Source organism: Eleutherodactylus coqui, chromosome 4 (genome assembly GCF_035609145.1).
Source record: "Eleutherodactylus coqui strain aEleCoq1 chromosome 4, aEleCoq1.hap1, whole genome shotgun sequence".
NCBI classification, from domain to species: domain Eukaryota; kingdom Metazoa; phylum Chordata; class Amphibia; order Anura; family Eleutherodactylidae; genus Eleutherodactylus; species Eleutherodactylus coqui.
In genome coordinates, this window is record NC_089840.1 from 59,550,505 (window position 1) to 59,566,199 (window position 15,695).

General features: G+C 45.9%; 1 protein-coding gene across 2 annotated transcripts in view; it reads right to left on the reverse strand.

Annotated features, from left to right (window-relative positions):
* GOSR1 (golgi SNAP receptor complex member 1) overlaps nt 1–14,706 on the reverse strand; it is a 76,680-nt gene extending 61,974 nt beyond the window's left edge. The window contains exons 1-3 of one of the 2 annotated variants that reach the window (XM_066599540.1): nt 14,646–14,706; nt 4,166–4,280; nt 2,130–2,217 (exon numbers count right to left, since the gene is read on the reverse strand). In XM_066599540.1, coding sequence (XP_066455637.1) covers nt 2,130–2,217; nt 4,166–4,280; nt 14,646–14,676 — 234 coding nt within the window. In that variant the 5' untranslated portion in view covers nt 14,677–14,706. Of the gene's footprint in view, nt 1–2,129; nt 2,218–4,159; nt 4,281–14,645 lie in introns of both variants that reach the window. The other variant, XM_066599539.1, reaches the window with a different exon arrangement.
* Between the last annotated feature and the right edge of the window lie 989 nt (nt 14,707–15,695).

Consider the following 15,695-nt stretch of genomic DNA (forward strand, 5'->3'; position numbering starts at 1 on the left):
GATTTCACCCATTGCGATACAAAAGGTGAAAACTGAGGCACATTTACACAATAAGCTGCATATTTGTCTGCAGTGGATTAGCAACGTACTTGCTGCTATGAAAGATGCACAGCAAATCCGCCCAGAATGACCATACCCTAAGGTTAGGTACAGATACAGTGAATTATTTCGACCCCAGAATCTGCAGCAAATCCGCAATAAAATATGCATGTTTTACAAATGGATTTTATCTAGAGATGAGCGAACGTACTCGTTTTGAGTAATTACTCGATCGAGTACCGCCATTTTCGAGTACTTCAGTACTCGAGTGAAAAGTACTCGGGGTCGCCCGGGGGGGGGGGGGGGGGGGCGCAGTGGGTGAGTGGGGGGTAGCAGCGGGGAACAGGGGGGAGCCCTCTCTCTCTCCCCCCCACTCCCCGCTGCAACCCCCCACTCACCCACGGCGCCCCTCGAATTTTTTCGCCCGAGTACGGAAGTATTCGAAAATCGCGGTATTCGGGCGAAAAAGGGGCATGGCCGAGTACGCTCGCTCATCTCTAATTTTATCACATATTCGGCTACATGGAGACTTATTTTCGTGTGACCTTCCAATTTTAACTATCAAGCGGTAGTCCAGGGGAATACTGCAAGTTTTATTCAACTGCCTGCACTCCTGTGAACTGCAGCTAAAGTGACCTTCAGTTGCAGGACAAAATTTTGCTCCGAAACCGAAGAGTATGGCTGATCCACAGGTTTCGAGTCATCTTTCTGGTTAGCCAAGACAGCCGCAACAATTCCCAACCTACCTAATGCACACTGTACACTGCTCTCTGAACAGCTCTGGCCAATCAGGGAGCAGGTATAGTAGTCTAACACTACCTTTTCTCCTTAGGGAGAGCACCTAGAAGGTGAGTGAGTGAGGAGACTTTTAAGGCCATTCATGCTCCTCTGGGTAATATGCAAATAAGGGAGATGGAATAATACCTCTGCAGCGCCACCTATTGGAAGGCAGGATTCCTGCAAGTCAATGTTAGACTCTTTATACAAGTCTTGTAACAATGACTGGCAATTGAAAGCCAAGCCAGAATCCATTCACAGACAGCTGTTTCGGGGGCATTTGCCCCTCATCAGTGTGCAGTAGGTTTCTGGCTTGGCTACTGCACTCTGATGAGATGCAAACACACTGAACAAGCTCCTTTTTCTTTTTTTTTTTTTTTTTTAACGACAGAACCCCTTTAAGGCCCTTTTACACTGAATCATTATTGTTCAAAAAAGTATTTAAATAAGTGCAAATGAACAAAATTCGTTCACTCATTGGCTGCGTTTAAACTGAACCGTAATTTGTTTGCTTAAAGGGGTTGTCGCGCTCCGAAACGGGTTTTTTTTTTTTTCAACCACCCCCCGTTCGGCGCGAGACAACCCCGATGCAGGGACGTAAAAAAAAAAACCGCTCAGCGCTTACCTTAATCCCCGCGCTCCGGTGACTTCTATACTTACCGGCTGAAGATGGCCGCCGGGATCCTCTTCCTCCGTGGACCGCAGCTCTTCTGTGCGGTCCATTGCCGATTCCAGCCTCCTGATTGGCTGGAATCGGCACGTGACGGGGCGGAGCTACACGGAGCCCCATTGAAGAAAGCAGAAGACCCGGACTGCGCAAGCGCGTCTAATTTGGCCATTCGACCATTTTAGACGGCGAAAATTAGGCGGGCTCCATGGAGACGAGGACGCCAGCAGCGGAGCAGGTAAGTGAAAAACTTTTTATAACTTCTGTATGGCTCATAATTAATGCACAATGTACATTACAAAGTGCATTAATATGGCCATACAGAAGTGTATAGACCCACTTGCTGCCGCGGGACAACCCCTTTAATGTTCATTTTACGCAGGCATGAAAAAAAATCATTGCTTGCTCGTTCGCTAATCGTTCGGTTTAAATACAGACTGTTCAGTCGGTCTCATTTACGAGCGAACAGGACAACAATTTATCTGCGTGTATAAACAGGCTGCACGTGCTAACTCTGACATTGTTTACTCATTCGAATGATAAATGGTTTGGCGTAAAAGGAGCCCGAGTTGGATTGTGTTTGGCGATAATGATGACTTACAGAACAATCAGACCACGTTTTATCAATGCAGAACAAATAAGATACCTTTGTGAGGAGCTGTTCAATTTCAACAGCCATGGTTTCAAACATGTGATCCTGACTTGATCCATTGAGGAGCGGAGTTGTATCAGAACTGTAGGAATTAAAAGCACAAGTCACATTTTAAATCTTAAACTGATAAACGTATTTCAGAGAAGCCGAGAAGTCAAAGAAAAACAGCAAATCATCCCATCATTGGAACGGATTTTGAGCGATCATCTTTGCATGTAAATGGGGCTTTAATATGTGAATTTATTAGGACCGGCATTTAAATCACTGATCTTATTAAATTATCCCACAGAGTTGCATAAAAAGAGGCTACTTTCTGCAAACTAGCATATCATGAGCTTTGTAAATGGCAGACTTGCACGAAAAAAACAGAATCAAATCATACTGCATCTTGTTTATTGATCCCAGCTGTCTTTGGTTTGATCTATTGGTCCTTCTTACAAAAGTCGTATAGCAGATGACTCTAGATTGGGTCCTACTGTATACACAGCAAACACTAGCTTTACGTTGACTCATTTAAAATGCAAGTTAATGCGTTTAACATTATTAAAATGTAGATGTAGAATTACAAGACACCTTTCACTGAGAATATTCCAAAATCAGCAAGTACATGCAGATTCGCTTTACTGCTGAAGGATTGACTCAATGCATCCTACATGCTATCAATACAGCGTAGTGCGCCGGCGTTCAACACTGTTTATCTGGCTGTTGAAACGTCACTGTTTGTGTTTTTATTACTCTGCATCTTTAATAGCATGCAGTGTTTTTAAAAAGTTAAAGTATGCCTGGTCCTCATTTATTTAGAAAGTTTTTGTCACACACTGCAATTTTCTATCTGGCTTAGGCTGGGCTGACGCGAGCGCAATACTACCACATATTACGCACGTGTGATACGTGGTAATTCGCAGGCAATAGAATACATTGCCATACGCTGCTTCGCTCACATTTGCGTGTAAGAATAGCATAACATGCAAGCACAAAAAAGAATGCAGAATATTTTATTATGCTGTGAACTAGACGCTAGAGAGCCAATTGTTCTCTATGGGTGTGTAATCAATGCCGCACATACGTAGTTACGTTGTGTATTGGACACGTATATTTGCACCAGAAATAGAGCGGAAAATTTAATTTAAAAAAAACAAAAACAGGAAGACTTGCATGGCGGCGTGCGTGAGATACGCTGTCATGCACAGTACAATATCGCTGCCATACAGGCTGATAGGCCGGCTCCACAGTGGTAAAACCCTGCATGACCCACGCAGGGTTTTACGCATATGGACGTGTGAGCTCATCCTTAGGCTGCCTTCACACGGGCAAGAAAATCGTGTGAGTTTGTGCATAGGGATACGCACAAAGGTGAACTTATTCTTTTGAGTGGAGTCATCTACGAGGGTTGTTTTTCTGCATTGCACCGCGATGAGCGAATACCTGCAATACCTGCGTAGGGGCAGCATTTCGATACGGAGCCCAAAGAAGGGCACTGTGTCATATGCAGATAAATAGTGCACGCTGTGATTTATTTCTCCTGTGTATGAAAATGCTGTGTACACACGCTGGTGTGCATGAAAGAAAAAAAAAAGTGCATTGACTTTCATCGTCTCCATTCACTGCATATCACACGGATAAAAACGCCTGTTTACTTTAGCCCCTAGTTTAAAGTGTATTTTCATTTCAGACACCTATGCCATAAATGTACAGAAATGTGCAAGTAGCAGTGAGCTAACACTGGTTCTGTAATTTCGGAGATACAGGAACAGCATGGCGCACTGTGCTACGCTGCTTCTGTACCTCCCATTCACTTTCATAGACATTCCGGAAACATCAAAGAACAATCTGCTCGGCTGTTTTTGCAAAAACCCAGACACCTCAAGCACCGTGGATGCGGCGGAACGGGGTGAACAGACAAGATGCAAAGCCCTAAATATATGCCCACAACGGTGAATTCAAAGGAATTACTAATAGAAAAAAAAAACTGATCTAAATGAAAGAACAAGAAATAAATTGATAAAAACAAAATGAGGTAGTACCTATACCTGTCGCGTCTTCCCTCTCTGGAGTTACTGTGCGAGTAGCTTGTACACAGCTTGCTAAAGGAAACTAATTTGAGATCTAGCTCGTTTTCCAGTTGTCTGGCCTGCTTCCTCAGATCTGTGAATGAAAGAGAAGAAAAAGATATTACCACATACTTCAATGTGTTCTTAAAGGAGTTTCCCACTTAAAAACATTTATCTTCTATCCGCAGGATAGGGGAGAAGTGCCTGAACAGTGTTGGCCCGATCACTGGGGCACACAGCAGCCCAGACATCTGTAAGCAGCAAATGCCCAATGTGAATGAAGCGGTCGAGTGTATGCATGACAACTCTCCATTCACTTCTATGGGCTCTTCCTCTGTTCCATAGAAGTGAATGAACCGGTGGTCATGCATGTGCAGATGGGGCATTCTGGGTGCACAGATCTCGGGATCCTTGGAGGTCCCAGCATTTAGATCCACAGTGATCAGACATTTATCCCCTATTCTATAAATGTCTTCAGTGATAAACCTCTTCAAGGCTGATCAGAAGACAAACTATTATGGTATGGTCCCACGCGGCATAAACCATATGTGGCCAAAACCCCACCCCCCCACAAGGACCAGTGGCTGGAAGATTTGGGCGTCAGTACTGCCCTTCACCGACAAAATCTTCTGTTTACTTGCCACCATGGAGGAAGGGGATGGTGGTTTCCGTTCACATGCGGTTCAGGCAGTATGGCACCGCACCTTTAAATAGGGCAAAAAAAAACAAAAAACAACAGCTATTCTCAACGTTAAAATATTATCAGCACATTTCATATAGATGAAAATCAAAACTGAATTCTTCTGGAAAGCGTCAAAACCAGAGCCAAGTCTACTCAACTGCAGCCAATGAGTCTAGAAACTTGCATTGGGCTGACCTTTCCAGGCTGCTTTCTATAAAAGTCTATAGCATTGTGGCAATTTCTGTGATAAACTGTAATGAAGCGAAACGCCAATTAATTACTCCCTTATAAAATAAGATTACACCATCTTCTCGCATCTCAAGGCTCCGATATGTAAAAAGTCAAGTACATGAACTTCTCAGCAGTTATCTGTTCGCTCGTACTCATCTCTCCTTTGTTCAGGTCGCACTGATGAGAAAGTCGCTTATGAAACGTTTCATGTGTACAACCACAAATACTTGATATATCAGAGCAATGATCAGCAATGACTTGTTATCCAGAGAGCAACTGTACCCAAGAAAAGAGGGGAACCAGCTGATTCAGAGGGATTATCTCATGAAGTCCTAAAAGGCTGCAATACCAAACTTTAGTAAAGCAAAATTTGATCAGCTTAGAACTACTATCGGTAACATTAATTGGGACAACATCCCCAAAAATATCAGTACAGAGGAAAAATGGGAAAAGTTCAAAAGGATCCTAATCGCCTCATGTGAGCAGTTTATTCCCTTTAAAAATAAAAGAATCTCAACTAAAAGGAAACCAATAGGCCTCTACAAGATGGTAAGAGGGGCAATAAACGAAAAAAAGAAAGCGTTCAAACTACTAAAGCAAGAAGGCAGTGAAGAAGTGCTAAAATCATACAGGGAAAAAAACAAAATATGCAAAGATACGATCAAAATTGCCAAGGAGGAGGCAGAAAGACTGATCGCCAAAGAAAGCAAAAACAACCCAAAACTATTTTTCAACTATATTAACAGCAAAAGGATTGGCAGGGAGAGCGCTGGCCCTTTAACAAATAATGCAGGAGGAATCATTGAAGATGATGGAGGGAAGGCAAATCTATTAAATAGTTTCTTTTCAAGTGTATTCACAAACGAAAAGGAAATGCCACACGAGATACAGCGGAATAAAATAAACCCCTCGCAAAATATGTCATACCTAACGCAAGAGGAAGTGCGGAACAGATTAAAATCGATAAATCGCCAGGCCCAGATGGAATACACCCAAGGATACTAAGGGAACTAAGTGATGAGATAGCTAGGCCGCTATACCTAATATTTCTAGACACTATCAAGACCGTTGTTGTACCATTGGATTGGCGCATTGCCAACGTGGTTCCAATTTATAAAAAGGGGACCAAAAGTGAGCCTGGTAACTACAGGCTGGTAAGTCTCACCTCAGTAACGGGAAAAATTTTCGAGGGGATTCTGAGAGACGCCATCGATGAGTACCTCAAGGAGAACAAGGTAATAACTCCTCACCAGCATGGATTCATGAAGGGTCGCTCATGTCAGACAAATCTGATCAGTTTCTACGATGAAGTAAGCTCTAAGCTGGACCTGGGAGAGTCTATTGATCTCGTATATCTGGACTTCTCTAAAGCCTTTGACACCGTGCCGCATAATAGGCTAATATACAAAATGAGGCAGCTCGGACTGGGCGAAAACGTGTGTAAGTGGGTAAAAAATTGGCTCAATGATAGAAAGCAGAGGGTGGTAATAAATGGTTCATACTCTGATTGGGCCATAGTCACTAGTGGGGTGCCACAAGGTTTAGTATTGGGCCCCATTCTGTTCACTATATTTACAACGACCTGATAGAGGGGCTGCACAGCAAAATATTAATATTTGCAGATGACACAAAATTATACAATATAATCAATGCAACGGAGGACAATGTGCGGCTACAAACGGACCCAGATAAGCTGGGGGCTTGGGCAGAAAAATGGCAAATGAAGTTCAATGTTGATAAATGTAAGGTTATGCACATGGGCAGGAGAAACGGATGTCACCAATACACACTAAATGGGGTACTGCTAGGGAAAAGTGAAATGGAAAAAGACCTGGGGGTACTAGTGGATTGTAGACTAAACTGGAGTAACCAATGCCAGTCAGCTGCTGCAAATGCAAATAAAGTTTTGGGATGCATTAAAAGAGGTATAGGGGCGAAGGATGAGAACATTATCCTCCCACTATATAAGGCACTTGTCAGGCCCCACATGGAATACTGCGTACAGTTCTGGTCACCGGTGCTCAGGAACGATGTCACAGTGCTGGAGGGGGTTCAAAGAAGGGCAACTAAACTAATACATGGAATGACGGAACTGGAATACCCAGAGAGGCATCAAAACTGGGATTATTTACCCTGGAAAAAAGAAGGTTAAGAGGCGACCAAATAACTATGTATAAATACATGAGGGGACAATACAAGGATCTCTCCCAGGATCTGTTTATACCCAGGACTGCAACGGTAACAAGAGGACATCCGCTACGTTTAGAGGAAAGCAGGTTTCATCACCAATATAGAAAGGGGTTCTTTACTGTTAGAGCAGTTAGACTGTGGAACTCTCTGCCTGAGGAAGTGGTGATGGCAAAATCCTTAGAGGAGTTTAAAAGGGAACTTGATGTCTTTCTGGAGAGGAAGTATATTATAGGTTATAAATCTTAGGTTAATTGTTAATCTGGGTATACAGGCAGGTAGGAACTATTAGGGGTTGATCCAGGGAACAGTCTGACTGCCATTAGGGAGTCGGGAAGGAATTTTTTCCCAAAAGGGCTAATTGGCTTCTGCTCTTGGGGTTTTTTGCCTTCCTCTGGATCAACAAAACAGGAGGATAGACAGGCTGGACTAGATGGACAATGTCTTCATTCAGCCTTACGAACTATGTTACTATGTTACCAAGCCTCACCACTGCAGAGAGAACAGAGCTGTCCGCTTCCTGCAAAAATCAGCTCAGTGCACAAGCACATTGGCCCCGAGAACAGCTGACCGGCAGGGGTCCCTGGTGACAGACCCCCACTGATCTACTACAGATAGCTTATCCTGAGAATTTTATTCCCTGTGGTCATTCTTTTGAAGAGAAAAACAGTTCAATATATTAATGGCAGCAGTGTAAGGTTATATTCCCACCGGATGGTGTGGTGTGGTGTGGTAGGCAACGACGGCACCCAGTTAATTCCAGTTACTACAATCCTTCCCAACCATGAGAGCTTTCATACGAGCATCTCCTCCACCGAGGCGACCTGTTTAGGCCCCCAAGGAGCACTTGTCACGAGTCATCCGAGAACCAGTGCAGGAATTACTCTGTTCCTGGGATCCCTGAGGGTCTTCATACAAGCGATTCCACCACAACTGCCTTCAGGACCAAAGCAGCAGTAATCATGAGCCACTTGTATGAAGACCCCCTAGAGAACAGATAAGTATAACCTTTGAGACTTGGGTAAGGACCTGTTTTTGGAGTAACGGGAGCTTGTTCAGCTTTTCCGCGGAAAGTAACGTTAAATGAATTTTGCTGTTTGAAAAAAAAAAAAAAAAAGTGCACTAAGAGGAAGTTGTTGGAGTCAAATGCAACTTTATATGAGTGATTGTAATGATAATATATGGAAGGGATTACAATCTTAGAGCTAAAGGATGTTTATTGCGGAACACTGGATAATTCAGTCAGGCTCTGGTACCCTCGAGCCACTACTAGGGGTGACCAACTATCATATCTGACAGCTCCCTGGATCATCACACCAGCAGGGGGCAGTGTGTCGCTCCACAGCAAGGGCAGGATTGCTGTGGATTCATTGCTATAGACTTATGTGGTTCCAGTCCATAGGGGTCCAGGTTTCTCATTCACTAGATCACGGCAAATGAAGCAACAGTGTTGGGGTGTTAATGGCAGAACATGGCATCATATTTCCTTCTGCTAAGCGCCAGGAAATGGTCCTGGCAGAGACAGCGTTCTGTAATGAAGGTGCCACCTGTGTCTGGATGGTGGATGATGAAACTGCTGGATCTGCTTGTGGGCAGATTAGATGACCCTCTCTACTGGCGGTCTGTCTGGGCTGTCCAGAGCCCGGTCGCCATGTGTGCCCTCATGTAATCGATCCTCCCATCACCTCCTAACAGCTTGGTCAGAACTGCCTAGACGGCGGGCAAATCTTCAAAGCAACCATCCTACTTCTCTCACTCTAGTGATGACCTTCTCTCAAAGCCCGTTAGCTGGGCCGGAGGTATTCGAGTGTGTCAGAGAGAAATGTCTAGTGGTCAACAAGAGGTCCACTACACAAAAGTGGTGTCTCAGAGCCTTTTCATATAGCAACAGGGGAAAGCACTTTGCTGCCCTCTGCTGGCGAGACGTGGTGTCTCATCAGAGCACAACTAATCATTTACCCATCTGCCCGAGACATAACTGCTGGCCCAGTTTTGCAGCAATCCCACAATTCCATCCGGCATTCATGGGTCTCGGAGACGGGCTAAGAGCTGACTGCAGGTTCAGAGGGGCACATTGTGTGGCAGATATTCCACCAGTCTCACCTGGGGCACGGCATCTGCTTTGGGAAGCCATGACATTTCTTCAACATCAAGGACACGTGGAACGCCCGTATATCAATGCAGATATTCAATCACGTGTTTATGTACAACCATAATATCATACAACACATGTTCGGTTAGTACAACTCTGGGGGTCCGGCTGTTGTGGGCATTGAAACCTATCCTAAGAATAAGACCGCCTGCAGACGGCCGGGTTGGATCCCTTCTTGCAGCGGGATCCGACCCGCGCCCCCTGCAGGGACCAGTGGGGGTCTCACCTGCTCCTGCGGTTCTGGCTCTGTGATGTGCCGACTGCAGGCGCATGCGCAGAGAGGAGCCGGCCTGTCACCACCGACATTTCTGTGCGGGCCTCTGTCAGACCCGCACAGAAATAGGACATGCCGCGATTTGTCTTCCGTGTGTAATTTCACACGGACAAATCGCGGCCGTCTGCCTAGGATTGCGTTTTCTAATACAATCCTATGGCAGTGGCCATTGGTGGAAATTCTGCGGAAATTCTGCCCGTGTGCAGGGGGCATAAATTCTACATAATTGGCCGGATCAAACATGTTCTATAGTTCTGCCTGTAAAAGCCACAGAAAGATCCCCAGAGATAAAAGCATGTTCCACGTTCAGCTAATCAGGACATTTGGGTTTAGTTTTTTTTATGGAGAATGGTTGCACGGCCCATATGGGGTATACTGCTGGGGCACTCAGTACGTGGGAGCCAGAAGAGTCAACGCTGTCATTTGGGGGAGCTTGGTATTCACAAATAGGGGTTTTTTTTTTTTTTAAGGCCGCATGCACTGGGGCGGTCAGATTCCGCATGTGGAGCCGGCAGCCAAATCCGACCCTGCACCCAGCCGGTGTCCGCGCGTACCTGCATTCTCTACTCCTTTTCTATACTGCAGATTCTCCGCACGGCTCGCCGTCGGACATGCACAGATTTTTTTTTCCAACGCTTGCTTTTCCTGCGGAACCCACGACCCATCCGCAATGTTAATTGTGGCTGTGCTGTGGATCGGACGGCTTCCATTGATTTCAATGGAAGCCGCCACGAGGAATCTGAAGGAAAACGGAGCAAGCTGCGATTTTTCATCTGAGAGCGGAACCACAATTGTGCTCCGCTCGTGTGCATGAAGAATCATTTTCACACTGCATGCTATGGGCGGTATTTGCTGCGGAATCCAGAGGCGGACGGCCGCTCTGGATTCCGCAGTTTAAATCCGCCCATGTGCATTCACCTTTAAATCTCATGTGAGTTTTGTGTGTGGTGAGACTCGCGTGAATAGGAATTCCATTCTGTGAGGTTTAAAAAAAATAAATAAAAATCGCTGCATGTCCTATTGTTCCCGCATTCCTTGGAACGCATCGCCCATTGTTTTCAATAGGACATGTATGTGCGAGTGCGATGTTTCCAATTGAGAATAAGGGGAAACACTTGCTGATCCTCCGATGTGCATTAAACAAGCGCCGGAGGATCAGAATTTCAGAGAAGTGATGCGAGGCGTTTTTGCTTAAACGCCTTGCGTCCACAAGTAAAACGCACGTTGACAAGCGCGATACTTCTCCTTCCTGTTGCATCCACGAATCACTCGACTGTGTGAAGGTGGCCTACAGGGTTATCAGAGAGAGGGAGCTCCCCTGTTAGTACATGGGCCACGTGCAATACAGCTGCCACGGCACCTGGAGGCCTAATAGTGGTTTCTGGGCCTATTACGCCTGGCAATGTGAAAGAATGCAGATAGACTGTAATACAGAAGTATTGCAGAATGTTTATTATCTGAGCAATCATCAGATCCCATGGTCAAAAAAATTATAAGTACAAAAATATTTAGGAAAAAAATATATGAACTTAGTTGTTTTTTGTTATTTCAGAAAAAAACTATTTTAAACAATACACAATTTGTATCGCTGCATCCATAAATACCAAATATACAGCAACATTATGCTGTACAGCGAACATTAAAAAATACATTAAAGAAAAAAAAACAAAACAGAGCCAACATTTTGTTCTTTGTGCCTTCCAAAAGGCGCAATAAATGTGATCCCAAAATTGTATGCGCCACACGATGGTAACAATTAAAGCTGCGGCTCGTCAAGCACATTTTATGGATGGAAAAACAAAAAACACAACAACAATTTAACCTTATTCCCCCACAACAAAAAAAACCCTCTGCTCTACAGCTCGCCACGCAACCAACAAACCCGCATTGCCATGTTGACAGAAGGAAAAATAAAATAAGCCCCCCCCCTTCCCCCCTTCCCAAAAGGCACATCCTTAACCCCTTAGTGACCACTACTACGCCTTTTTATGGCGATCACTAATGACCTCTAAACCAGCGCCTACATCTTATTTAGGCAGTGAGTTGACTGACGACTTGTCCGGGTTACTGTTCTCAGGGCCTATTCACACAAACTATACTGTCACGCGAGTTTTATGCGATGCGCACAAAACTCGCACAAATATGAAATCCATTCTGTTGTCTGTATTAATTCACACGAGCAAAAAAAACAAAAACCAAAATAAATCGCAGCACATTTATCTTGGGGTGTGCCCTCAGAATGCCTTGCCCATTTTCTTTTACAATGGGACATTAAGGGGGAAGGGGGTTCACATGGGGCGGAACTGCCACAAAATTTCCGTGCGGACCCTTCGAAAGGAAATTCCGCTGCATTTACAGTAGCAGCAAAGTGGATGAGATTTTGAAAATCTCGTTCACAAGCTGCGAAAATAACTCAGACAAAATTCGCAATGAAACTCTCTTCAAAACCCGCAGCAAGCGCTGCAGGTCTGGAGGCAGGCGTTCCGCAGCTAAATGTCCGCTGGTAATCAGCCCCACGTGGGCCGAGCCTAGAAGACACAGCGTGACATGTGCATGCAAGTGCAGGGTGAGGTTTCCCATTGAAGTCCGTGGGAACCAGCTGTGATCCTCTGACGTGCGAGGATTGTAATCCCACGGAAGCAGTGTGGTTTTTAGCTAAAAAACGCTTCACATCACTGTGAAAGTTGCCCATTGGCGAGCATGATATCGAGCAGAATTTCTCAATCCAATATGGCGCTCGCCCGTGTGAATGTAGTCACTAGCCACAGTGAATAGCAATTGCAGCATGTGAGCAGATGACAGGGGAAGGGGGCTCCTTCTGTCACCCATCAGCAACCCACAGTGCAATCGCAAAGTGCCAATGGCAGCCCTGTCTGCCATGTAACTCAGCCTATTAGGCCCTGTCTCCTACAGAGTCACTGTTAATAGAATGCACTATATAAGTAATGCAGTGTACTATCCAAGCAATCAAATGACAGGGGGCTGAGCTGGATGGACATTTACCTTTTTTCGGCCTAGCATATTATGTTATATTTCTATAGCTCCCATTCACTTCAGTGAGAGCTACGAAAACCACGCTGGGCTGAGGCGCTTGGCTGTCCCCATAGGTCTGGCCGAGTGCCGGTAACTACAGCAGCAGTTTTTCATTTCGGTTATGAAAAGCCGAGGTGTGAAAATCCCTTTAAACAGGTGTCCCAAAAACCCAGGATAGAGGATCAGTATCTGATGGTTGGCTACCGACACCCGAATGTCCCGTATGATAGAGTACTCCGCTATCTCCCGCTGTCCATGGAGATGAATGAAGCGACGGTGCGCTCGCACGACCACAGCGGCAGTCATACGGGAACACTAGGGCGGCTCTCACACAGGCGCTTTTTGCTGCGTTAATTGCGGAATAACACTCCCATTGAATCAATGGGGCCTCGCAGACATGCGTTCAATCGCGGCGCTGGACGGTGCCTTGATTTTCGAGCACTGTCTGCTCCATATTTGTCCGTTTAGCGCACCTCATCACAATGATGGGGTGCGCTAAAACACGCTCCTTGCAGTGAAAGCAATAGTAAAATTGCGGCACAGCGCCCCGTTTGAAATCGCGGCACTTTGTCGCATTCAAGTTTGAGAGTGGCCTGAGGATCCTTATTCTCATGACTGGAGGGGGTCCCAGCATTCAGACACCTAAACCCAACAACAGTTGCTTTAATGGGACACCCCTTTAGGCTGGGTTCACACAGGGCGGATTTGCCGCGGAAATTCCGTGTGGAATTTCGCCGTGGCAAATCCGCATGCGGCCGCTAATCCCGGGATTAGCCAGCCATGTGGACGAGATTTCTCAGAAATTTGCCGACCGCAGCATGTCTATTTTTTTTTTCCGCTGCGGCCGCGCTCTCCTCTATGGGAGCATCGGCCGCAGCATTAGAGCGAGCGGCCAGGCCGCTCCAAAGCCGCCGTGGCGGTTCTGCCGGTGGAAATGTCACGGTTTTTCGCTGCGGCCAAACCGCAAGATTTCCGTCGGGAATCCGCCCTGTGTGACCGTCGCCTTTAACTTCTCACCGCTTCCAGATCTCAGCTTGCCATCAGTGAACGGAAACTTTCTTGCTTACATCCAGAGGGCAAAAACCTGTCCTGCTGCCATTACAGCAGTGAGTCCAAATGTATCAAGTCAGCAGGACAGGGAGGTCATCGTGAGAACGCGAGGGTTTCCACTAGCTGATAGCAAGCAGAGCTCCTGAAATAAGGGATTTAAACCCCTGTGAATAAACATTATCAGCGTAAAATAAGCCATAACAGCGGGATGACCCCCCGCGGCAGCGACGCATCTGCTAGGTCCATCCCTGGTTTAAAATGACTGGCGTACGTCTACATTTACGGGTTTCCCTGCAGACGCAGCAAACACCGCTTGAACCGCTCAGGAGGTGATCAGGGCTCCGCTGTTACCCATCCCGCTCCTCCCATATCAGGATACGGTACCAGGAGCAGGCACCGCACAGCCGGGTTGTAGTAGCGATGCGGCCAACGACCCCACCAGCTAATGAAGTGTTCAATGCACATGTAAATTATTAGCAAACGGTTTTAAGCAAACCACACGGCGAGCGCTACATGCGAACGGACATACAGCGGCCGTATAGCGCCATTTTTAGGTAACAGTCCACAGACTACAGTAAAGTGTGTGGAGAGGAGACGTCAAGGTGTTACAGAGACAGCCGGGCCTCTAATAAGCCCCACACACCCATAATATCACAGTTTCACTTGTGTTTCAGACATGTAACAGCTCTGTATTAGGAAATTCTTCCATGCTGAGGTTTATTTTAACACCCTGAAGGCTAATATCACTCCCCTGGGGGTACACCCGCGTACCCTGCGGCCCAACCACTGCCCCCCGGCATAGATCTCCCGTTATATCCGCTTCCGCCTGCCTTCAGGGTCCGTTCCTCACCTTCCCAGTAGTTACTGCTTCCCGCCGCCATCTTTGTTGTCCAACGTCACCCAGTCCGGCGAGTCACTGATAGAGACGAGAGAGCTGAGCTAGACGGCCGCTGTGATGGGCCGAAGAGTGTTCAACCCAGAGGCTGGGAGATAGCGACACCTGCTGGCAGATTCAAATATTGCTGCTTCGTTGCCAGGGTGACGAGCGCCGTACACATGACTATGACTTTACATGGTTTTCTGTGGTTAATATATCAGAGCAGTGACAAGCAAGCAGAGTTATTACTTGTTATTAAAAGTGACAAAATAAGCATTTCCTTTCGCATTGTCAGATAATGTAAATGACCCTCATAACATAATAATTATCATGCGCACTGCGAATACAAACATTTTGATAGCAGATATTGAGAACACGGACATTTTCATTTTTTCTTCCCCGTTTTCTGTACGGTATTTTCCTCAGGATAGGTCCGCAATAATGGGAGCTGTCTGAGGGTTTGTTTTTTGCGAGGCGAGTTTTATCTTGCAGTGGTACTTTTTAATGACCCATATAATGTACTGAAAAACTAGTGAAATGGGAAAAATACTAAATTTCGCCATCTTGTTTCTATGGCATACAAACTGCGACATAAACCACATGATAACTTTATTCTATGGATCAGTGCGGTTATGACAATACCAAATTTTGGGCCTGTTTATATTAGGCCGGGTGAGAAAATCGCACAAGATTTCTACGTTGCGAGACGCACAAATTTCGCACAAATATGAAGCCCATTCTCTTGAATGAGGTGATACACATGAGTGATGCAGGAAACAAATCGCGGCACGTCCCATGTTGTGCACGCTCTTGCAATGGGACCAGCGGCAGCATCGTTCCACATCCCAGGTGCACGCAGTGTGAGGTTTCCCGCTGAAGACAATGGAAGAAAGTCCACGATTCTCTGCCCTGGCTGATCATTTCTTCCCCAAAGTGATGCGAGGCGGTTTTGAAATAAAAGCGCCTTGCATTTAATGCAACTCGCATGTTGGCGAGCGCAAAAGCGGGCCTTGAATCAATTGC